General features: G+C 43.2%; 1 protein-coding gene across 5 annotated transcripts in view; it reads right to left on the reverse strand.

Annotated features, from left to right (window-relative positions):
- Positions 1–26618, reverse strand: part of arvcfb (ARVCF delta catenin family member b) — a gene marked incomplete at its 5' end in the record, with an annotated part of 301150 nt that overhangs the window by 23558 nt on the left and 250974 nt on the right. For all 5 annotated transcript variants that reach the window (XM_080432834.1, XM_080432831.1, XM_080432832.1 and 2 more), the window contains 2 exons: positions 19463–19534; positions 26246–26417. In XM_080432834.1, the coding sequence (XP_080288960.1) occupies positions 19463–19534; positions 26246–26417 (244 nt within the window). The remainder of the gene's footprint in view (positions 1–19462; positions 19535–26245; positions 26418–26618) is intronic.

A 26618-nucleotide genomic window follows, 5' to 3' on the forward strand; every position in this document is an offset into this window, starting at 1 on the left:
TGCGTGTGCGTGTGTGTGTGTGTGTGTGTGTGTGTGTGTGTGTGTGTGTGTGTGTGTGTGTGTGTGTGTAGAGGGCACGGAGACATGGCAGGAGACCAGGAGATGGCAGATGAGAGAAAAAAACATGGGAATGGGGAGAGAGAAGAGAAGGAGACGGGGAAAGGAACAGAGTCAGGTGGCCAATAGCAGTATGCCAAGGCACCACACACACAGCATGGATTGGTTGTCAACCCTGCCGTACAATAGGTGTCCTTCTTCAGTGTCAACACAAAAAAGCATGGCAGACGACCAAAGGCCCTTTCAATCTAGATAACCCACTGCTGCATCACCAGCCAGGAGATTTAACATTTCCTGTTTCCTGTGCAAGTGAGCCAATTAGCTCCTGCTGTGGCAATTCAAGGGGTTAGGGGTCTTTGACCGACGAAGAAAAGAAGAAGAGGTCACGGCTGTCACCGGTAGCATCGAGACACTGTCCCACTGTGGTCTCATTGTCACCACGTCTGGAGCATCCCAACCTCTTCATTTAACAAAGCCGGCGGGGAGCGCTCAGTCTTTCAGAGCTACTTTTAGATAAAAACACAAAAGAGCCAGTAGGTCTTTTTTTTTTAACCATTGAGCAATTGCTCTATTAGGGTGTTTCTTTCTGTGGCTGTGGACAAAAAGAATGTGCCTGGCAGCAACTGTGTGCAACCTCTCACTGGATTAGCAGTGCGGGATAATGTGCCCTGGGTTTGCTCGCAATGCTCCTTCCTGCTAATGTAATAGTATTTCTGCTGGCCTGGGGTTGAGGGCGCCCAGCATGTGTTTATGTTGGAACCTTGATCAGGTGGAGGTATTATTTCCCCCCCCACGGATGGAAACCATATAGACGATACGTGTCACTTTTTCATTGCCCTTCGCCTCTTGCACTTCTTCCTTCCTCTCCTCTTGTTCGGACGGTCACCTCTACTCTACCTCACACGGTAAAGTCCTCAGTGGTCATTTTACTGTGCACTCTAGAGAGAGATAGAGAGAGAGAGTCTGTGCTGTAGTTGCTATGGGAACCCACTTGTCCAATGTGCACTAACATTGAACATGTTCATTAGAAAAGCGAGTCGTGACACTGAGCCCGGCTGGGGAGACAGGAAATCACATCTGTGGAGACGCTCTCACCTGCACGACGACGACGACGGAGCAGCCATTGTTTTGGTAAGGAGATTAACCCATTCAATCCGGGAACGCATCTACAAATGTCTGCTATTATCAGTGGTGCTCAAACTTTTTCATGTCAAGGACCCCCAAAATTACATGTATTAGCTAAAATCGAAAATGCACCAATTGGATTGAATGGGCATAATACCCCATAGAGTGGTCTTATGAAACATTGGTGTGTATGTTTGTTTATAAGTCCATATGGAGTAAGCCTGTAAAACATATGTCTAGTCTGTATGTTTGTGAAGGGTCAGTATTCGATCATGTGACATACTCATTCTCATTATCACAGCCATAATACATATCTCTGCTGTCCGGCAGAAACCAGCTCATCATTGATAAGAACAGCTATAAATGGACCTCAAAGCTCACAATGAGGTTGGAGGTCAAAAGGGGGTGGAGCCTGGAGTCAGCAAAACCAGCTAACTCCACCCCCCTTTGGTGGACTTATAGCTGGTTTAAAGGATCCAATGGAGTTAGCTGCTTTTGTCAGAAGCGCTTTTTAATACTTTTCATTGGTTCAATATTGTTTTAATCAACACACAGACGTAAACGGTGTTCAATAGCACTGATTTATGGAAAAAAAATGCAAAAGCTGAAAAATTGAGTTAGCTGGTTTCTGCCGGACAGCAACGAATTATACAATAGAATATATAATACAGAGACAATGACATTTAAACATGTAGGCAGGTGGGCTGGTGGGCTGCCTTGTGGGGCCCCTACCCCCCCCCCCCCCCGTACTGCATGCTAATTATGTGAGAGGATACGAGTGTGTCGGCATCAATCTGAGCACCACGCTCTTTTAGGCAGGTCAAATCCTCAGCTAGACATGTACAAAACCACAAACTCCAGCAACGCTCCGAGACAGACAGAGACACAACGCTGACAGATCTAGGGGCTACATGCTCCTGCAAGACATACTAACAGAGTTGAGACAGACAGTTTGTACACATACAACGTAAGGTGGGTTTCCATCCAAATGTATTGCAAATATCAACCACATTTTCTGAAAACGGGCAAAGGAAAGTGCAACTTCATGCACATTTATATCCACTACTCTTATGCGAATATTAGGAGATGATTCATTGAGATAAGCAGTAGGTGGTGCTAATTCTCCAGGCACTGTATAGACCTGGTTTCTATGTCCTATACTGTACAGTCCGTCTGAATGAGGTTTGTGACTTGTGTTGCATGACTTAACATTACCTTCTCTGTCTCTCCCCCATTTCACAGTCTAATAAAGCAGTGTTGCATTAAACATAACTAGCTAAAAACAGCTAAAGTTGTCACAGCTTGTTGAATTTGCAATGTCCGTATGAGGCAGCCAGCCTCATACGGTAAGGCAGAAGTAAAAAAAGAGAAATGGTGAGAGTGGAGTGAAGCGGAATGGATCTTAGAAGGAGGGCCGTCTGTCTGGCTAATGGCCTACAGAGATATGACAGCCTGCTGTACCAGCTGACACATGCATGGATCACATCTGACTGTCTGCAGAGGCAAGGAACGATACAAACCCCCACACACATACAAATGTATACACACTGTCTCCTCCTGGGCAGCAGCAAAAGAGTAGCAGATGGGATGGAATGCAATCTAGTGACAACATAATACTGATGTGGCAGAGAGAGAGAGAGAGAGAGAGAGAGAGAGAGAGAGAGAGAGAGAGAGAGAGAGAGAGAGAGAGAGCTAAATGATGATGATGCTCATCATGGTGGGAAGAACTTGAGGAGGAATAAGCCCAGATAATCCAGTGCACTGCTACCTTGACTGTTCCCGAGCTCTGCCCTGTTGAGGTCAGCAGGGGATGGAAGGATGGGGATGAAGATGAATGTGTGTGTGTGTGTGTGTGTGTGTGTGTGTGTGTGTGTGTGTGTGTGTGTGTGTGTGTGTGTGTGTGTGTGTGTGTGTGTGTGTGTGTGTGTGTGTGTGTGTGTGTGTGTGTGTGGGGGTGTGTGTGTGTGTGTGTGTGTGTGTTTGGGGGGTTGACAAGGACAGAAGCTGGGAGGACATAACTACTGCCTGTAGTATTTGTTTCTACAGTAGCTGTGATGTAAATGTAAAGTAAGACAGACAGCCACTACAGGTCACGTCTAGAACACTTCGATAGTAACTAACATGGTATCATCACTCCATCCACGTTGGCTACACTGAAGGCAGTTCCTGTCACATCAATTCAGTCATTGGACACATTGAGTTAATGGCCTGAACATGGCTAGTGGTTTGGTTCTAAAGCAGGATTAGGGGGTTGGAGCTGGGGACAGATAGGCCTAAGGCTGCAGGCCAGGAGAGACATGGAGTTAGAAGATGGGTGAGGACTGTGGTTTGGGGCTGAGAATGGGTAGGTGATGTTCTTCTAAGAAAACAAAAGCCTGAGTTATACTTGGTTGTGCATCATGTCGACTGTCGACACCGGTGCACAACAGAGTATAAATCAGGCGTTAACGGCAAGGATACTTTGAGTTACCAGCACAGAAGAAACACAAGGACATCTGTGTATTTACACAGTATTCCAGATTCATCCCGAAGTGTATAAAGGACGTTGTATAGAGGATGTTTGGTTCAGGATGTTCCCAAACCAGAAGCAGTGGATTAACAGTTCTGTTCAAGCTGCCCTTAATGCGTGAGACATCGCCTTCGCTTCCAGAGACAAAGCTGACGGACAAAAAGCCTGTTATGATTTCCATAGGGCAATCACGGCGGCCCAACGGGAATAGATTGAGAAGATCAAGACACGGCTAAGTGGTAATGACCCACTTAGTATGTGGCAGGGACTACACACAATGTCGGACTTCAAAGGAAATGCCAGCTGCATAGCTAACATCGCTGCCTCCCTCCCAGACAAGCGGAACCGTTTTTACACCCGTTTCTTAACAGCAAACTCCTGGAGGGAACCCCCATCCTCGCTAATACAAACGGCGCTCTGGTCTTCGCTGAGGCAGACGCACGCAGGTCATTAAAGTGCACTTACACACGCAAAGCGGCCGGTCCAGACGGCATTCCGGGGTGGGTTATCAGAGTGTGCACGCCGCAGCTGGCTGGTGTATTCACAGACATAACAACATCTCCATTTACCTGTGTTCAGTGCTCTCCTGCTTTAAATCATCCAACATTGTTCCGGTGCTGAAAAAAAGCGAGCCAACATGTGTAAATGATTGGTGTCCTGTTGCCCTCAATCTCATAGTGAGCAAATGCTTTCAGAAGCATGTTAAGGAGCTGATCTGTAGCACGTTACAGTACCACCCACATTGGACCCTCACCACAACAGCAAAACAGATCCCCAGACAAAGCTATATAGCCACACTGCCCTCACCAGTAGTATCACACATTTTTACTTAAGTAAAAGTATCAATACCACAACATAAAAATACTCTGTTACAAGTAAAAGGCCCGTGTTCGAAATGTTACTTGAGTAAAAGTACAAAAGTATTGGCATCAAAATATACTTAAAGTATCAAAAGTAAAAGTACTAAAATGTTTGAAAATAGCAGATCTACAAGCTGACAACATGTCGCATCGCAACACGTTGTAGATTGTGGATCGGCTATTTTCAAATAGCCCATGTATAAAATAGGGCTGAAGTGGTTATTGTATGTTTTATAATATAATCATTTATATCTGCAAAGTAACTAGTAACTAAAGTTTTCAAATAATTGTAGTGGAGTAAAAGTACAATATTTGCTCCAGTATACTCCAGTAAAGTAAAAAATACCTCAAAATTGTACTTAAGTACAGTACTTGAGTAAATGTACACCACTGGCCCTCACCCATCTGGAGAAGAGTGTGAGAATGCTGTTTTGTAGACTACTTTTCAGCATTCAACACCATAGTCCCCTCAAGACACGACACCTAACTCAGGGCCCTAGTACTCAACCCCAGCCTGTGCAGCAGGTGGTGAGGATGGGCTCCAACGTGCCTGCCACTCTGACCCTCTACTCCCAGTACACTCATGTGTGCGTGGCCACACAACTTGGTGATTACGTTCCCTCACAACACAACACGACGAGCGAAAGGCTTGATCACCGACAATGATGAGATGGCTTACAGGGGAGAGGTCAACAACCTGACACAGCAGTGCCAGGAGAACAACTTCTCTCTCAATGTCAACAAGAAGACCAGCTGATCGTGGACAACAGGAAGAGAGAAGGGAGGCTGGACCGCATCACCATCAACGGGTCTGCTGTACAGATCTATTATGTGATATTTAGAGACAGGACCCATGCACACAAACAAGCATCTATAACAAAGGTATCTCACACGGTTAAATTGCTGTTGTATTATATCTTAGAGTATTATCTTATATTTACTATTATTACTACTATTATTGAATTGCAATTTTTTGCTATTCTGTAATGTATTGTTGCCGCAATGATGAAACCCAATAATTTGACTTCTGTATCCTTGTATAATGGGATGTAACAGTCAAAATTGAATCTTGGAAATCACCTTGAGCTCAACAACCACATAATCTGCGATAAGCTGCTACCAGCTCTCGGGTTGTGCTTGAACATTTTGGACTGACAAACTGACAGAGTGGATTATACTACTGTAGCTGCATGGTCACAGATAAACATCTCCTTTTTTGCAAAGGAATAATCACCTAGTAAACCTTAGAATCCGACTATTCTACAGTTAGTAGATTGCCCTACTACTCTGAGAGAAACAGAGCGGCCAACAGTTCCCTGTTTTGGTGGATGTATTTTTTCATGTATTGTAGTATACCAGGGGCCCAGGGCGGGAGGCTATATCTGTGTCTTGGGGGTGTAAGCCCTGGGGCGGTGGCTCCCGTGGCTATGTGATGACGGCTGTGATTGTGTTTGACGGCAGAGGGATTTCTTTTGCTGTTTTCCGTGTCAACGGCCATCTCTCACAATGAGAGCCTTTGCCTGTGCGACACGCCACCCAGGAGAGTGATGGATACTGTGGATTAGCACCGGCCTCACAAGGTGGCTATTCCTGGGGGGGAGGGGGCATGGGCACACTGGGGGAAATATGTGGGCATGCGCAGCAGACTGGCAGGTGCATACAGATACACACATACACACCACATGAATCCCACTACTGTGGGACACTGTGTTTCTAATACACGCGCTCACGCACGCATGCCCCCACCCGCACGCCCACCCGCCCGCCCGCCCACACACACACACACACACACACACACACACACACACACACACACACACACACACACACACACACACACACACACACACACACACACTAGGGCATTCACAACTAATGATTTGTGTGAGTCGACTGTTTTGACCAATTAGTAGTCGACTAGTCGACTAGTCGAAATTAACATTAAAAAAAAAAATAATAATAATAATAAAAAAAAAAAGTTAAAAAAAAAAAAAAATTTAGGGGGGGCATTGTTTTAATGCCATCCTACTAATACTATATTACTATTATTATTATCCTCCTGCCCTTATTTTTATGGCGTTTTAAGGGAAGCGCTTCTGGCACAGCAGCACAGCACCACAGCAGCGTCTCCAAGGATCCCCCTGCCCCATTGCCCAATAATAGGCTTTTATTGGGCATACTTTTGACCCCCTTTTGATAAAAAATAAAGTCAGGAGGATAATAATAATAGTAAGACGGGCCATTACTATGGCATTAAAACAAATAAAAAAAAAAAAAAAAAAAAACTTTTTTTTTTTTTTTTTCTTCAACTATTTGACTAGTACCAACAGAGTCGACTAATGGTTATACTAGTCGACTAGTTGGTGAAAGCCCTAACACACACACACACACACACACACACACACACACACACACACACACACACACACACACACACACACACACACACACACACACACACACACACACACACACACACACCGCATCGAAATGATTCTTGCATGAATGAGAGTAATCTCCTCTCTCTCTCGTCCATACGGTTGTTCTTCTTTCTTGTCTCACTGCACACTCTCTACTCTATCTCTATCTACTCTATCTCTATCTATGATCTAACTACTCTGCAATTTTTTTCTCTGTCCTAATGCTCTCTCTTTCACCTCCATTATGCTCTCTTTCCTCCATATCCTCTCTGTCTCTCCACCCCATGCTCTGTATGTATGTCTGTATCACTATTAGTGACAAACTGTAGGTGGAGAGGGTGAGAGGAGACAGAGAATACGAGTTTGGTTGTGTGTACGTGCGTGTATGCGTGTGACTCTGTGTGAGTCAAATGAAAGACAGCAGGTTTTGTGTGTATGAGAATGTGCTTGTGAGTTAATGAGTGAGTTTGTGTGGGTTAGTGAGTTCATTGTGTATTTCGGAAACAATTTAGTGTCTTTGAGTTAGTGTGAGTGTTCGAGTGCTTTTGTGTGAGTGGCTTAGGGTGTGTGACAGTCTAAAATAATAGTCTAAAATAAACTAATTTTCCACATATCGATGCATAAAATCTGATTACTTACAGACTGATCAAATACGGGTAATACGGATAACCTCTCACATGTAATTGCCAACGCTTGATTCTGTTTAACTTCCACATTTGAGCGCAGAGTAAATCCCCCTAGGGAGGTATTTTTATGCATGTGTGTGTGTGTGTGTACATGCATGTGTATTTGTATGTGTGTTTTGTTGGCCACCTGCCACAACTCAGCTACTCTCCAACCCTGCCGGACTCTACTCTCCCTTTGCGGCAGGCAGCAGCCCTCAGGGTGCGCTAAGGGATTTCTGGTCACAACAAACCCAGGACCCAGTACTGCAAACATTTCATATGCATGTTTTTGTTTACTCTGAACAGGACCACAGTGGTGGATTCAGAAGGGGTGGAAGGGTCTCATTTTCCTCGCTAAACCCGAGCTGCAGCCTGAGCTCTGTGCCATTATTTTCTTTCTGTCACGAGAACAAAACAAAACAAAACTTAACAGAAATCCAACCCATCTCCTCCTGCCTTGTACACGGCTAAACAAAAGAATTGGAGACTAAATCTCTCTTCTTTGTGTGAATATTCTCGGCCTAATACCTCATTAAAGTGCAAATACAGTAAATACTGTAAACACCCTGCTTTGCACCCATACATGGTTGCGCTCATTCACACCTGGTAGACTCACAGCACAACCGGTATGTTCTCATTGTGACGGAGCTGCTCCACCAGCGATGGAGTTGCATGTCATGGCATCTGTGTTTCTTTCTGCAGCCAGGTTTCCGTCAGTCAGTCGAGGGATTCAATTTGTGGTTCAACATCTGAAATAACCTGATGTTGTATACATACTGTACGCATGCATGCATGCATGCACGCACACACACACGCACGCACGCAAGCACGCACGCACACACACACACACACACACACACACACACACACACATATGACACACACCACTGTGCCTTCCCTAAACTTTTTGGAGGAATCCTGGAGGAGTCACTTCAGAGAAAGACTTTGAAAAGGTTTGTGGAAAAGTTTAGGAGAAGTTGGAGAAAGTTGAGATAGCATTGATTGGCAGCCTAGATACAGAGACACTGTAACACACAGTGGTTGGCAAGCCTCCCTCTGTCATGCTCAACACACACAAACAAACAAACACACACGTGCACGCATGCACGCACATTCACAGAATGCGCCCCCTTTCATGTAAGCACACAATACATACAATACCTCAAATATACACAACACATATACAGGCACACTCGCACACACACACACACACACACACACGCACACACACCAATCAAACAAAACATATCTTCATAGGCCTATGATGTGCAGAGGAAGCCACTCTCCATCAAACCTCTCAGCAACAGTCCAAAGCTTATACTGCACGTGTTTTGCATTTCCAACAACCCACGTGGTGGTCCCACTTAAATAGCCCCCCCCCCACACACAAACAATCTTCGTTATTAGTTCCTTTCATCACTGCCTGTGTGACTCACGACTCACAGTAGAGGGGAGGAGGAGGACGGGGGACACATTTCGAGTAAGTTCAAGATGTCAGCTGTGAGCCGCAGGAAATTCACATAATTGGTTATTTTTTTTCTTGTTCTTCTTTCTGTCAAGTTTTGTTTCATTGGAGGCTGACAGAGAGAGAGAGAGAGAGAGAGAGAGAGAGAGTGAGTGGCGCTGGTGTTTGTGTGGTGCCACAGCTATGGGTGGCATCCCCAACAGCTGGCCTGGCAGAGGGGGTTTCATTTGTCATGTCGTCTTTCCCTCCGGAGCTGGGGGAGGGACACGCTTGCCTGGTAATAGAACATAGTAGACATGTGTGTGTGTGTGTGTGTGTGTGTGTGTGTGTGTGTGTGTGTGTGTGTGTGTGTGTGTGTGTGTGTGTGTGTGTGTGTGTGTGTGTGTGTGTGTGTGTGTGTGCGCGTGTGCGTGTGCGTGTGCGCGTGTTTGTGTTTGTGTTTGCGTCTGCGTGTGCGTGCGTGCGCGTGTGTGTGTGTACTGTGTAGTGTACTGTGTGTAGATGTATAGAGTGACATGTACATATTTAGCACGCTCACACAATGTACACAATGTGCACTCAAGCATACACACACAAACACCATCAAAGTCTGTGTGTGTGTGTGTGTGTGTGTGTGTGTGTGTGTGTGTGTGTGTGTGTGTGTGTGTCTCTCTCTCACACTCTCACGCACGCACGCACACACACACACACACACACACACACACACACACACACACACACACACACACACACACACACACACACACACACACACACACACACACACACACACACACACACACACAGACTTTACGACACTGCATTGCTCCAAAATAACAGCTACAATATTTTTAGCTGGACCTGCTTAGCTGTCACTTCCATCTGCCTTCCACACAATGAATGATATTCCAACAATGGAATGCAAGTTTATTTTCATTTCCACCCCCCTCGCTACTCCAGACAGTAGAATTTGTATGGAACAGTAACTCATGAGTTGTATAGGGTTTCCATCGGTGCATGGTGGTACATTATAGTTTACTACACTACTACTACGCCAGTGGCTCTCAGCTGCATTTGCACCGGGACCTGGATTTTGCATTGACGATTAAGCCACAAATTACTGTGATAAAGTTTCACATTTTTTTCTGCATTAAAGTTGGTCTTTGCCCAAGGCAAGTTTATTTGTATAGTACATTTCATACACAGGCAATTCAAAGTGCTTTGCATAAACTAGGCAAAAATAAAAAATAAAACGTATTACTGTGCAAAGCCAAAAACATAGCACTAAAAGAAAATCTCCTAAATGTCTGGGACCCACTTCAGAGTATAAACCCACAGATTTAGAAACGCTGTCCAATAGAACAACACAACAGGACTAAAGCCTAAAGTCAACACATCACGTTTTTCACTCAAAAAATAATTCCGGCAAGTGACATGGTCATGCAACAAAGTATAAACGAGGTTTAACACTGTACACACGAGGCTGGTATGTGACATATGTGTGTGTGTGTGTGTGTGTGTGTGTGTGTGTGTGTGTGTGTGTGTGTGTGTGTGTGTGTGTGTGTGTGTGTGTGTGTGTGTGTGTGTGTGTGATATAGTGTTTGCATGCCAGAGGCAGTGTAATGGCTGAGCCAAGATAATGGTGTGAGGTGCCAGACAGTATGTATACAAGACTGTCACTGCCTCTCAGACCTTAGCACCTACCAGCTACATCACACACAGTGTTGTGTTCGTAAATGTATGCACTTTTGTGAGGTCTGCACATTGTACAATCCTAAATGTAAATTTAACTCTGAGAGAATTTGGGGTTACAAATGAATAAATTGCATTATCAGAGTTATAAATGAATAATTTAGTGATAACTGAGGTCTGTTAATCTAACTGTGAGTGTCCTTTTTTTTAACCTGCAGGATTTTATAGCATATTTGTGTAAAGTAGGTATATGTTTGTAGATACATCAAAGTTGCCTTCAGTGTGTGCATGTGTCTTCGTGCACATATTACGTGTACTGTAAATGAGTCCATGCCCACGTGCATGTGTGTAGATAATCTGTGTGAGAGTGTGTTGTATGTATGTGTGTGTTTCTGTACATGTACATGTACATGTGCGTGCGTGTGTGTGTGTGCGTGTGCGTGTGCGTGTGTGCGTGTGTGTGTGTGTGTGAGCCTCTCACTGTGCTGTGAAAAGTGACAGGAGGGGGCGAGGAGGGAAAGGAGAAGCGACGAGGCGGGAGACTCATGGCTGACGGAGAGGTGTCAGTATTCTGAGGAAGAGAGGAGGTGATAATTCATCCTGACTACTGTGACGAGCCGTGTTCTGGAGGCCAAGAAGCAAGCGATCCCTATCTGGCTGTTACATTCCACAGTGCTCCAAATAAACCAACATAGATGGAGGGCCTGAAGGAAAAGCCCAAGACTTGGGAACTCAGCATGATTTTTGGGGAGGTGCAGCTGTAAATGCTCATTAAGATGTACCTCATCCAGCGGCATGATGTATGCTCTGATCTCGCCAAGAAGTAGAAGAAAAGGAAAAAAAACACCCCTCCCATTTGGATCGTACTAGTTTGAGGCCAACTTGGCAGCGGTTAGCGAAGCGAAGCCGTTTTATCTTGGAAAATGGGTCTGCCTCATAACGTATTTGCTCGCTACGATGTGGCGCATCCATCGTGCCTCCGGGGGACAAAATACGATCTCTATTTTCTCTCTCTCGCTGCGGCTTCCAAGACAAAGAGATTCTGCCGGGGAAAAGCCGAGAAGAATCAAGCTCTCTTGCCAGGGAGCCATTAAGTGATACATTTCCCCCTGATGCAGATCGACAACCGCGGCGCAATGGTGTTCTTTTTTTTTTACATCCCTGCCTCAATTGCACCTCGTGCTTTTCAAGACTTCCGAGAGCCAAGATGTATCATCAGCAAGGAGAGGGATGGTTGTGTTTTTGATAGCGAGACAGACAGCAGTCATTATAGTGGATGGTATCATTGGGTATTGTGTGATACACAATGCAGTGGCAACACATGACAGCTCGCACCAGTGTCTGCTGATTGTGAAAGTGAAGATCTTCGCTCTCCGAATGAAACGCTTGGCTAGCGCGAGAGACAAAGCCATAAGAGGTATCACACAATACGAAATACAAAAAGCCAGCCCATATATCTCTGATGGAACGTGGACAGACAGAACCTTAAACAACAGACAGAGTGGAAGGGAAAGGGGAACGGGGGGAAAGACGACGTGAGAGAGCGAGAGAAAGATGAGAGGGAGATAGAGGAGGTGCACAGAGAGAACACCGAGAAAGATGGAAGGAGAGAATGAGAGAAAGAGGAAGGGTGAGATTGGGAGAGATTGGGAGGGGGGGGGGGGGGTAGGGAACTAAGGCAAGAGGAAAAGATATGGAGAGAGGGAGGGTAAGATGATAGAAGAAGAGAGAGATGCAAATCACTGAGGCTTTGGCGAGGCAAGGCCCACAGGGCTTTGTGGCATAGAATCCCCTCAATTGCAGATAAGACTAGATAGCATGACTTGATGGAAGTTTGATTCAAGCTTTTGAGTCAAGCCTGGTCTAAACTAGGCGGCATTTGACAGAGAGTTTCAATACAGAGGAGACAAAGCCCTGGATCTGGGAAAATAAAATTGTTAAGAAAACTAGAGACCATCTTGCAACGAAGCCACGAAGCCAACTGGTTGTGCATGGTGCAACAATGGAACATGTGACATGTGACACTTTCGATAGATACATGTACTGTAAATGCACCAGTGCCAAAGTCCCCTTGAGCAAGACACCCAACCTTGATATCCCTCTGATCACTTCCGTGATGGAACACGCTGTTATTTGTTTGTATTAAAACAAACATGATTACAAATAAGTTGCACGATGGAAATTGGTGAAATCTCCTAAATCAACCTCCTCAAGTATAGCTGCACCCTGTTAATAATGACACCTTGTAAATATAACTATCATTCTTTAAATGCAAAGCTGTAACCCACTTCAAACGCCAAGGTCGAGGCAAAAGAACTCCGGAGATCTGAGCATGTTCACATTTACATTCACTGCTGCACCTCATTCACAAACACGCTGGATGTGAGGTGATCTGCTCTCTCACAATGATTTACAAGTATGTGAGGCTGAAAGGATGGGATGGAGGGAGGGAAAGAGACAGAGAGAGATGCAGAGAGAGTGAGAATGTGTCCGATGCATGGCGAGAGAGAGGGAGAGAGAGAGAGAGAGAGAGAGAGAAAGGGCCTAATTTGCTAACCTCACTCCGTCAAATGGAAGAAGCTTGCGACACACATTTTGTTTCACAGCGTACTTGCATCTGAGACTCCGGGCGCAGAATCGATGACAGACGGAGTTTCATTTTTTCAAGCTACTAGGCAGGTGATTGGATGATCCCGCCCCTAGCAGCCGCTGATTGGTTCGTATGCGCAGCGGTTCGGGCAGCTTTACTCTGTGAGCAATCCCAGACCCTCCTTCCTGAAACCAAATGCAAATGAGATTTCCGGAGGGAGGGGGGGTTTACCAGGCTACTAATTTGCTCTGTGTATGTGCCATAGTAAACAGTGTGTGTGTGTGTGTGTGTGTGTGTGTGTGTGTGTGTGTGTGTGTGTGTGTGTGTGTGTGTGTGTGTGTGTGTGTGTGTGTGTGCGCGTGCGTGTGCGTGTGCGTGTGCGTGTGCGTGTGCGTGTGCGTGTGCGTGTGCGTGTGCGTGTGTCGCCTCCATCCTGGACTTAGCTGACCTTTGTCCATTCAAAAGCTTTACATTATGGTTTCAATTAAGTACTCTCAGGGAGTGTTCTTAATGAAATGAAATGCCTCCATTCACACTTCAGCCCACTCTCTCCCTCCCTCCGTCCCTCCCCCTCTCTCTCTCTCTCTCTCTCTGTATATATGCTAGAGCAATCGGTACACATCTTTCACAGTACAACTACACGGTTAGATCAGTGTTAATTTAAGAATTGACCCAAATGGACAGTCCATTTGCGTCCATTTCTACATTCCATTTTTTACTGTGCATGAAAGCAGAACAGCTCGTGTGATTAGATGAAGCATCCCACCCCAGTCAGATGGTCTGTTAATGAGTAAGCAGAGTTTTACTTTTTTAGAAACAGGATGGAACTTTGGCTAATTATGAATAATGTGTCCAACTCCTTTGATGATAACGATGGTGTACAACACATGTGTGTGGAGGGGGTCGCATACTGTATGTGTGAGAATAAGCATAGTGCATTTTTGTGGGCTTATGACTATGCGTGCACGTGCGTGCGTGCAGAGAGTATGAGTATGAGTAGCCTACTTATAAATTAATCCGTGTCTGCAAGGACTTGGGAAATTGGTTGCAATCAAGTGCATCCGAAAAGCAAATTAGGCCTTGTCTCTCTCTCTCTCGATCTCTCTCTCTCTCCCCCTCCATCTTTCCCTCCCTCTGTCCTCCCCTCTCTCTATCCCGTTCTCTTTCTCTCCCTCTCTCTCTCACCCCCCCCCCCACACACGCACGCACGCAAGCATGCACACACACACACACACACACACACACACACACACACACACACACACACACACACACACACACACACACACACACACACACACACACACACACACACACACACACACACACACACACACACACACACAGGGTTTACTATGGCATGATCTTAAGTATGGGATCAACACTGCCTGGGTTCAGTTTATCGGTGCATGGCATAAACTACTCATCCTCATACTTTTCAGGTACAGCAGGTGTTAGATGAATTAGGTGAATTTGAACCTCTACAATAAAAGTCAACTGAGGACTTAAACAAATGTAGCCATTTAATGTATAAGCAAGTTACAACAACCAGGGGGCCTCAGATAAGAATGGTTTTATAAGAGTATTTTATGTTTTCTCATGTGATTTAGATTTATAAGACACTCTTACATTTTTAATGATGTAATTATTGTATATCCCCTCTAGTGTCCTGAGAAGACTTGCAATGCAATGAAACATGTTATCCATACAACCCATGATCCACATTTCATTGCCGTCAGGCAGAAACCTTGTATCTTTATGTCTTGTTGTAAATTAATGCCCTATTTCATCATACAAGAGTGTAGCACAAAAGTAGTGAAAATAGCAGATGGACAAGCTCACAACACCTCGCGATGCGAGGCGTTGTGAGCTTGTCGATCGGCTATTTTCACTATTTTGATTGGTTTAAAAAAAATATATATATAAAAAAAGAACGGTTTCGGACAAATTAGGTTTTCACCCGACAGCGACGATTTGCTGTATAAGTTATTCAGCTGAGAAACCTTTAATGTTTGTAATGTCATGTTTGTACAAATGGAAATGCTACACGCACGCAAGCATGCATGCAAGCAAGCACGCACGCTCCCTCTCTCTCTCCCTCTCTCTAGCTCTCTCTCTCTGTCTCTCAGCCATCCGTGGTATTTAAAGCCCATAACCGTAATTGATTTCCCTGGATTAGAATCTCTGCAAGCCATTTCCAAGGCTGTTTGAGGCTGTAATCACACCACACTCATAACCACTTACAGATCTAGAGTTGCAGCTTGTTGGCCTCAGTTTCCCAAACCCAAGCGAGTGGAAAAGTTGCGCACTAATAATCCTCCTCAGAGCTCCTCCTGCTTTGCTTGACTTCGGGAGTGATAAAATGGGGCACAATCGGCTTACTTCGGAAAAGAGCAGCAATTAATTATAATCTGGCCTAATAAGATCCCCATTTTGCTGTGCTAATGGGGAGTAATTAACAGACGGGAACAACAGGAAGGGGTATTGATATTGAGAGCATGCCACTAGATGTTGATGAAGCCGCTGATATGTATATTCCACAGCAAAATCCTGAGCTATACCATGGAGGTATAGACCGATGGACAAGCACATGGAGGGGCGGCCATTGCTGGGTGGGTAGAGAGGCTGTCTGGTAATCAGAAGGTCACCGGTTGCCCCTCCAGTCCACTAAGTTGAAGGGTCGCTGAGAAATCCACTTAACCCCTAACTCTTCCCCAGGTGCTGTATTAACTCTTTCAGTGCCAAGAGTATTTTCATAAAGTACTCCCAAACTGCCAGGAATTTGCGTTTTTTTAAATGTTTAAATTTTGTAATTTTTCATTCAAATAAATGATCTGATTGGGGTTTTAAACCCATAATACAGTTCTACCAGTAGAGAGCAACAAATCGACACATTGATGATCTCGCTGGCTCACTCGGCCCCTCCCAAACAGGCTCACGTCATATCCGGTCAGAACCGGATGTTGACATTTTCGATAATCGTTGATCGGGCTAAATTACGATGCGATACACGACTACGATGACTGATCGTCACCCAGACCAAAGAGAGTAGACGTGGACCTCTCCGTTCGCTTTTTATACCGTGTGAAAAAAACGTGACTTTCCCTATTCTGGCCGAAAATCACCGGAGAAAAACAACGTGACCCGGAAATGAAATTTTTTTTTTACATCCGGCTCTGGGTGAGTCTGATGTAGTCAGGAAGCGAAAGTGATCATGAAAAATATACAGAATAGCGCGACCACAGTCAAAAGTAAAAACTCGGGATTTCTCGTGCTGGCACTGAGGGTACTCGGGAAAAACTCGGGATATGTCGGGGCGTGGCACTGAGAGAGTTAATGGCAGTTCCCCTCTGCTCCTATTATAATAGTAAGGATGGGTTGGACAAATATCACAAATGTGCAAAATGTGCAGTGACTTGATTTAATTTAGTTTGGATCTCTTTTAGCCCTTCGGCTAATCTTCCAAGAGTCCAGTCCACATAAAAACATTACAAAATGACAGCATACAATAATGGTAAAAACAACAACCAAGTGACACATCTAATCTTTAGTGACAACTAAAGGGGACTAAATTATTATAAACAGGAAAATGTGGTTGATGGGGGGTGGAGACAGACATTTGGTATTCGATCATGACCAATCAAAAATGATCACTTTAACTTTAACTTAAACTTTAAGAGCAGCATACTGGTTTCCAGTGTCATGGAAGAAAAACATCCGAAAGCCCCTGTAATTTATCCCATGCAGGACAAATGCACAATTGTTTCTCATGGGACAAGTTCATAAGCTCAGTTCATATTCGCCACGTCCGGAGGCGGCACATTCTGAGTATGCTTCGAGTACACTGGATTATGACAAGCAAATGTCCGTGGACTGGACTCTCCATCTGTGTGTACATGTCTGCTAAAGAATGCATAAAAACATGCTAAAATATTATAAAATATATAATATAAAAAGTATATTGAGGGATTCATACAACATTCACGCACATATACAAACAGTGCACCTTTCCTAAGGGTCAAATACACATGCAAATATTAGACAGATGCTTGTATCCCTACTTGAATATTGAGATTTAAACAAGGATTTCGGTGCCTTAGGGACACATTGTTGTGCAGTCTGCATACTGATTTTTGTCTGTCGCACCCACTTGTCACTGCTTTACTCCAGGCAAAAATGAGGAAAAGCATGAATGCACCGAAACGCACGCGCACACGCACACGCACACGCACACGCACACACACACACACACACACACACACACACACACACACACACACACACACACACACACAATGCTGACTACTGTCAAGATACCATTGCATTATGCCTCACATATAACATTTACACAAGACAGATCCAGGGCCAAGAGTTCTTCCCTAACTAAATTCCCACTCAGGCAACATTTATTTTTACAGCACGACTGTGCAGGAGTCTATAAGACGTTCGGTTGCAAACCGCCGAACCGATCAGTGTCAAATGTGTATGTGTATGTTTTATACTTTTTGAAATATTTAACTTACATTTTATAAAGGACATCAATGGGGCTCTCTATGAAACCTCGCCCATATTTATAACATAAAAAACAGCTTCTTCCCAGAACTGACAGCATGGATGGACTCATAACCTCATTCTCCTCCAAATACACATACATGTACACACACACATATAAACTCTGTTGGGGCTATTGGGCAAGTGCAATATTGAATCTAGTGGATGGTTCCCTGTGATTTTTTTCCTTAAGATTTATTGTATGAACTATGGATGTTTTTATTTGACATTAACAGACTATGATGACTATGGCAGACTGACAGTTTAAGGCTGCTCTATCTGTATTTTTTTGTTGATGCTGCTATTTGTTTCGAGTGGATGCAGTAAACAGAATTTCGTTGTATGTTTCATACAGTGACAATAAACATCTTATCTTATCTTATCTATATTTGGAGTAATGTTTCAGATATTTCATAGACTACTGAAATCATAGACAACTAACAACACAGGCTGGCCACATGTAGTCCGAGATTCCCGAGATTCCCGTTCCCATGTGGATCCTGAGATCCAAATGATTTGATTTTTACATAATATCTTACAGCTATCTTAATGAACTATTCTAAACATCCCTTTTGATGGGGGCGGTGGTATTCTCAGTTACAACAGCAGAAGAGCAACATTACATGCAAACAATGATTCTGACGGTCAGAATCAGAACACCTTGATGATCCAGTAACACTGTGATCCTTGAATAAACAGGTCTTGCAGTCACAACAAATAGGACAGATAAGCGCAAAAAAGGAAGGCATTTCATCTTATTTCATTATATATTCCGGTTCATTTCCTATTGCATCACAGAATGCGTGTGATGTTCCTACATCAAAACACCCAGCTTATCATTTGCTCAGGAGCCCCCTCAGCTAACAAGACGCCATGTTACAACACCAACGTTCCCTGATAAAGAACAGTCCATCAGCTGTCAGGTTTGTGGCAGGAAAAGCAGCGCATGACACTGCTCCAATCAAACAAATCACACAGATCACTCTCTTTCTTCAATTCTCTTTCTTCATACTCCTCAGCTCATCTTTGACAATGCACTGCCTACTCATTTCCAGGGACACAATTTCACCTCTGCTTCCCAGAGAAATTACATTAAACGAAAGCGATGTATTTCCAGACTCAAGATTTGTCTGTGTGACATCTTCATTTTATATATTTTATTATATTTGAGCCTTTTATCTAGCAGGAAATAACAAGAACAAGAACAAAAGAGACAGATGGAAGAAACAACTTCGAAACAACGGCATAATGTTACCTTAAGGGCTCTGGGGCAGCTTAGGCAGAATGTCCCCCTTAATTGCTCATTAAAAAGCCAAAAACAAAACATATAATTTAAATAAAATATGTAGCCCCTTCTACATATTTTTGTCTTGCCATTAAAGGTCCAACTACGGGAGTGTAAGTCCCACACTGTATAATGCTGGTGTCAGAGCTATAGTAAAATGCCCTGATAATTATTCACAGGGTCCTACAATTACTTTTTCTTTTTGAAGTGCTCCTATAAGTACTGTGCTCTATCAGTGGCAGTGTTAGCTTTGGCCCAGCCTACCTTTCGACGGCTCTGTACGCTTGGGTAGATCCAACGTGTCATAGTTTTTGTCATTCTCGCCATTTTTCCTGCCTAGGTAGAGGAGAGAGAGATAAATGAAGGTAAATGTTAGTGTCATATTACGAGATAGCAGGTCGACAGCAAAACATTTGTGTTACAATCACACCTGTGCAAATACAATGCCACCACATTCAGTATCATAACTATAATAATAATAATATCTAATATCTAGTAATATCTACGTACACACACAAACATGCATGTGTGCACACTATACCACATCCACTGTAATAGCAAAGCTACTCAGGCAGGAAAACATCTTGAATAATGCAAGGGCAATACGAAAAGGGAGATGGTGGTGACTAGAAGATAATGTCTCATGCACGTGGACATGCCCACAGAGACCGGGGGGAAACTGATGTTTCCACACGTATCCTAATTAAGGACTATTTCAACAATGGAGTATCTTCAGCTGAAAAAAAGTGTTGGTTGACTTCCACTGTATTAACCTGTGTATTAACCTATGCTTAAGTGTTGTAAGTGCAACAGTACTGTTTTAAGAACACAAACATTTCTGCTTAACATCACAAAGGGTGTATAATGACAGAGTATGACTTTCATAAGCTATGAATTAAATATTATTGTCCCATTGTTGTTTTTCCATAGGTTAATACACAAATTAATAAGATGAAGTTCTACCATTGCTACTGTACATGCACAGTACGTGTTGCCTAAATACACACATACACACACACACATACACAACTATGTAGTCTACAACTTGAATTTCAATCCCAAATCTGACTAACACCTAACTCCTATGGACCTGATATTGGCAATACATCAATGCTAATGTCCAGGCTATAACTTGAGCTTTTCTAACTTGAATCAAGTTCTAGTCTATAGCCGCATACCAGATGACTTATATGCTCACCAGAAACCTCTTGTTTTAGCAACGGTGCTAATCAAGATTGTTTGGAGAAATTCTGCTTTTATCTCTAAATGATAACTGTGCTCTTTTGTCGTTTAAATACTGTATGTTCATCTGCGACAGTACAATTTGCTGCCTTGAATTTACTGCTAAAAACTGTATCTCTCAGCACTGTCACGACAACACCTAACAGAGCAGGTGTTTTCATGACTAATTAGGAGGAAAAGACACAAATGCTATGAAAAGAGGTTCCCAGTGGACACATTATCTTACCTGATTGTCATCGTGCATTCACTCTACTTACACTAAATGAACCGTCTAAAGAAGGACTGAATGACTACAGGCTAATTTATACATAACGAACAACCATGTTGTATAACAAAAACAACTAAACAACAAACAACTACGAAAGTTCATCCAGTTTAAAATGCTACATTTTTGTTGTAGAACACGGTTATTTGATGACGTATGAATTAGCAGACTGGGAATGGATTCTATGACATTCATTGCTACAGGTAAGATGAAGATTGTACATGGATGGCAGAAACACAACATCTAAAGTGCAACTTTATCACCCAAAGTGTTTCAGCTATGAGCCAGGGAGAATAAAGTGGCAGAGGAGGAGGACGAGGTGTCTTAAAGGGCAGAGGAGTGAGACAGAAAGAAACACTCACCTTGATTAAACCATTCCTCTATAGTTAGCCAAGGAGGCAGCAGCAATGCCAAAAACACAAGCAGGGAAAAAGAGAAGAGGGTTGGTGAAAAAGGTGTGTGTGTGTGTGTGTGTGTGTGTGTGTGTGTGTGTGTGTGTGTGTGTGTGTGTGTGTGTGTGTGTGTGTGTGTGTGTGTGTGTGTGTGTGTGTGTGTGTGTGTGTGTGTGTGTGTGTGTGTGTGGGGGGGTGTGTGTGTGTGTGTGTGTGTGTGTGTGTGTGTGTGTGTGTGTGTGTGTGTGTGCTTGCGTGTGTGCATGCGAACAAAGTGAATACCCACAGTATTCACTTTGTTCGCATGCAACATATTTAACTAATGGATTCATCTTTTATCAGGCTGGAGACAGGGAGATACGGAGAGAGAGAATTAGTTCACATTTTGCAATAGTTTGGTGATAACAAGAGCAGGAGAGAGAGAGAGAGAGAGAGAGAGAGAGAGAGAGAGAGAGAGAGAGAGAGAGAGAGAGAGAGAGAGAGAGAGAGAGAGAGAGAGAGAGAGAGAGAGAGAGAGAGAGAGAGAGAGAGAGAGAGAGAGAGAGAGAGAGAGAGAGAGAGAGAGAGAAAGGAGGGGATGAGAGGGAAGGGTGGGTTTAGGTAGGTAAGTAAGTAAGTAAGTAAGTAAGTAAGAGAGGAAGGGCATAGAGAGAGATACATGGGAGACAAGCACTCAAATGGGAGGCGAGTAGACATAGGAATCCATTAGCACTCCACAGGTGTTCCACTGGCAGAATGATGAAAGAGGCTGAGATGGCTGTCGTATAGTCATGAGAAAGAGAGAGAGAGAGAGAGAGAGAGAGAGAGAGAGAGAGAGAGAGAGAGAGAGAGAGACAGAAAGACAGAGGCAAATGGAGAGAGTAATAAAGAAATAAAAAGAAGGAATGAAAGAAAGAAAGCGAAATAAACGAATAAATTAATAATTTGCCCGACGCAGTATTTAGCCCCTGCATTTTGCCCAGCCAGTCAGCAGAACAGGGAGGACAAGGCAGAGTGTCATGCACATACAGAATAATAATCACAACAAATGATTGTTTGAGAAGCATGTAAATAGTTGCCTGGCTCCAGCCCTGGAATTACTAGTCACACCCATTAAAACATTCTATGTTGTGATCTCAGGGTCTGATGGTTGTCGAGTGTGTTTCCTCGGTTGGAATTCCAACCAGGCTAATCAGCGTTCTTTGAAGGCGATGATGGAATTAAACAACGCAAGACAATTCAAAACAACAATGGCAGCGGTAATATTAGCGGATGGAATTGATGTTGCTATTGAAGCTGTTTTGAGGATTCCCAGTTATGTTCATTAGTTGACACAAAGCTCTGGACCCTGAAACTTATGTTGCCAGTATTAAACCACTTAATCACTATTCAAAATATTTTGAATATTTTTGAAAATGTTGGCCTACATGAATAATGGCAACAATGACATGTGTATACTCAATACAAGGATGCCAGGTCTAAAGTGGTTAATGGCTTTATTGTAGACATTAGCTGAAGGGAAACTAGGTTATTTAACCACTTAAACCCTATACTTTGTTTACCAGGGTCACCCAGGAGTCTGTTAGTCCAATTTTCTTTCCCTCTCGACACCAAATCTCTTAGCCAAAAATAGGTGATCTACAGTACATGCTGACAAGGCAGTGCGTTGCAATGTGTTGTCAGCTTGCAGATCTACTATTTTTGGTGAATGTTCACCTGTTGTCAACTAAATATGTGGCTATTATGACATGCCTAGAATAGGGACACTATGGTTCAAGAGGTTAACAAATGACTGTGGAGACTCATTGTGATGTCAATATGGCACTCTGAAAATGCCAAGCATTTACTGTGTACCGCTTCATTGTACTGTTTCACAGGGGCATTTTATTTTCAACCTCTCTAGTCTCTCTCCTTCAAAGCACTCACCTTCAGGGCCTAGCTACACTTACAAACACATCTCATTAGTCAGTGAAAGTGTGTGCGTGCGTGCGTGGCCGGGTGGCCAATTACTACGTTTATAAATCTGCACACACCTACACTACACTCTCTTGCTGTCATGACCTCTGAACCACCGACACCCCCCACGGTGATGTTGAGGGTCAAGGGTCACCGAGTGGCATGGTCTCGGCTCATTGGCTAGCTGATTAATTGTGGCTATTATTGGTGTGCGTCAGGGAGATAGCGGTGTTATTTAGCTAATTGTCTGGGAGGAGGATGCTGATTAGGAGATCACTAACACAGACAAATGGCACAGCTGTCGCTGAGTAGTGTACGTGGCTACAAAGTAAAACCATGCGTGTTCATTTAGCTCTTAGAATGTTAAAAGGACCCCTGTTAATTGAACTCTGAAAGACTGTGTGTCCATTTTTACTCTTTCAGAGTTAAATTAGCACAGGGTTTGCAGTGTACTGCTACAATTCCAAAGAGCAGTGGTTCTCAAACCTTTTCATGCCAAATTAAATGTATTTGGCCCTGGACCCCCACCCAAAATTTTCAAAAGTTTCAAAAATATTCAAATGTTTTTTCCAAGATTTTTTGGTTGCTATAACTATGCTATAACTTATTTTGGTGGGGACCCCCTTGCGGTTCCTGGACCCACTTTGAGAACCACTGCCTTAAGGCCGTTTCAGACGGGGAGCGATTGACGCGCCTAGTAATCTATTTTCAATGAGAGGCGGGCGATTAGTTGGGACGCTGATCCAACCGAGAACGCCCGCGTCAATCGCTCCCCATCTGAAGCGGCCTTTAGAGAAGCACACATGAGACATCCACATCTTAACAGACATCTTATCTGATCAGTTCAGTTGGGTTCACAGTTTCACTTTAAGCTGGCTTTTGTCTACGTATTATGTGTTCATGTACAGCTAAGCTAAGCTCTGTGCAATATTGACCTTTGAGCTCCTTTCTCCTAAGAGAAAGGTCACAGATTCTCTACCATTCTCCTAAAGGCCCTGAAACAATAAGGCTGACATTGGTGTGTGGCTGACAATCGCCCATGTTGTTTTCATAAGACATTTTCTCAATTAGTATTCTGAGCATAACCAGACCATATAAACAGGATTCAGAGTGGAATGAAAATGCTGATTGACAACATTAAAGAAGCACTTAATACACATAGCAAGATAACCAGCTGTATTTTGAGCCAATCTGCAATTCAATAATACCGATCTGAATGCCAATAGTTGTCATACAGTAGCCTATCCACAATAGTATCTGCGAGAGGTTTAAATTGAATGCTCAATAATAAACCCATTGAAATTGAATTTGAAACAGTATAGTCTATGCCTTTGCTTACTCCCTCCCTGGTCTTTAATTACCAGCATGATAAGTGTGAATCTAAAATGAGTTTAATACCTCTGTTCTGCTTCAAAAGTGTAATAATCCAGTGTTCCTTTTTCTTTTCTTTGAAATACAACTGGGTAGGACAAAACTTTCAGATGCCCTCAGACAATAACAAAATACAATTCAATCCTTCAGGATAGGGGCTAATGAAGATGGCACATTGGAAATAGTCCTTAAGAATAATAATAAATATTAATCCTTTTTTTTTGCCCTCAGTGCTCCTTTTTGTTGGTATTCTAGTGCACTTTGTATCATGATTTCTGCTATTCAAAACATAAAGTTAAGTTTCAAACAGCTTCATGCCACTACTAAGAAAAACGTTTTCATTGTATTTATGAAAAATGACAATTTGACTGAAACACACACAGCTGATTAGAGTGTGCAGCCAATTACATGAATTCAAGCACCAGTCCGTCTCCAACTAGAAAGATACTTCTCTGGTCTCCTGAACTTGAGAGAATGTTCTCTCACCAAGTTAACTTAATAACATTCTTCCCAAATATGCAAGGCCGTTCTTTGCGTTCTTGGTATAAAGAAACAGCCCATGTCATCTCTCCTTTGAGTTTAGCTCTGCTAGATATGCCATTATACAGATTATTGCCACCTCCTGGTAAGGAGAGTTACTTCCTCTCATGCAGGCACAGAAGTCTGCCATCAGCTGACCATCAGCTGTAGTCTTTGTGGTGTGTTCCAGCATAACTTTGACCTGAGACGCGAGGTGACACAAAGCCATCTGATCAGTTGCCATGAGTCACCATTAGTTCTTGCGAGTCTGTTTGATGTGACATGGCCTTAAGACAAAGCAAGGTCTTGGGCATAATTCCCAGCTGTGTGTCCTTGTGCAGAACACTGCCCCCAACCTGCTATGTCACTGTGAACCGGTCTGCATATAAATGGATATGGAGTATTCAACATCAGGCAACATTTTTGTTGCCTGATATCTTAATAGTGCTTTGTAATGAAACAGCAAACCAAATATTGAAACACGAGACAGTGCAGATAGTGAAAAAACAGATATTGTACAGCGATTTGCCAAATGAATGCTCACAAACAGGATTCCATGTTGTGGAATTGGAATAATCCATTATCAAACATTAGTTTTCTGTCTGAATCTTGTAATAAGCAAACAATTGCCTGATTGGCTGATATTGGCTGTTACTGAATGGTGTGTTAGAGAATTGAAAGAGAAATCTCTGTGACCAATTCTTTTATTAACAAATGCTCTTCTTTCTAACCTCATATTCCTCCTAGTTCCTGCAAATATCACGGCTAGATTAAAAGGATTAAAAGGATGTAATTAAAGACTAATGTGGTTTACAAAACCCTTAACCCGAATAAGAGACTCGAAGGAGATCTTTCCACCCAATAGAAGTGCAGCTTTTAACTGCTATTAACACGGATTAAATCAGATACAAATTAAAATTCCACTTTCAATACATCCATTCTGAGGGTAAAAAAATAATTATCTCAAGTTCAACAGTCAATATCTTAATAAAAGAAAAAGCAGATCCATTGGAAATGGGAATGTAAAAGTGACATCATTGTATCAGCCACTTTTTCATTTCCCGTTCTCCTTAAACAACCCTGAGAATTTAACTTGGCTGTTTTTATAGGAATAATGTCTAGCTTTGTTCAAACAAAGGATATTTAAAGAACAAAAGTCTTCTATTTTCTATGTGTCTTTCTCTTCCCTCTCTGCAGTTATTCACTGGCATACTGTTACTTGTCTTTGCTTTCGAGCTGTAGTTTTGTCAGTATACAATGTTTCACATTTTGGAACAAAACCATTGCAATTTTCTTGTTGAGTGCATCCAATACCATCCTCACCTTTGGCCTTCTTCCCTCCAAAGCAGCCAGCGTCATCCTTTTTCTTCCTCTGTGGCCCAGCGGAGCCCGGGGCCTGCAGTGCTGAGGGGTCCAGGAATTTATCTGCCCCCGGCACCTCTTTGTGGACGTGGTATGAGAGGTTTCTCATGATGCACACGCAGTTCTCCACTGACTGGTAGGGCAGATAGGCGGTCAGTGAAAATGTTATCAACTACAATATATACAGAGGGTCAAGCAAATGACGGAGCAAATGATACATTAAATTTCTCTATATACTATATAGAATATAGAGTAGACCCTGTTCAAAGTAGACATTTTGATCCACAGCTGAAGGTAGTAACATTTTAATTGTGGGTGGGTTTCAATCAAAGTG

The sequence above is a fragment of the Gymnoscopelus braueri genome, assembly GCF_963280865.1.
Source record: "Gymnoscopelus braueri genome assembly, chromosome: 7".
Classification (NCBI taxonomy): domain Eukaryota; kingdom Metazoa; phylum Chordata; class Actinopteri; order Myctophiformes; family Myctophidae; genus Gymnoscopelus; species Gymnoscopelus braueri.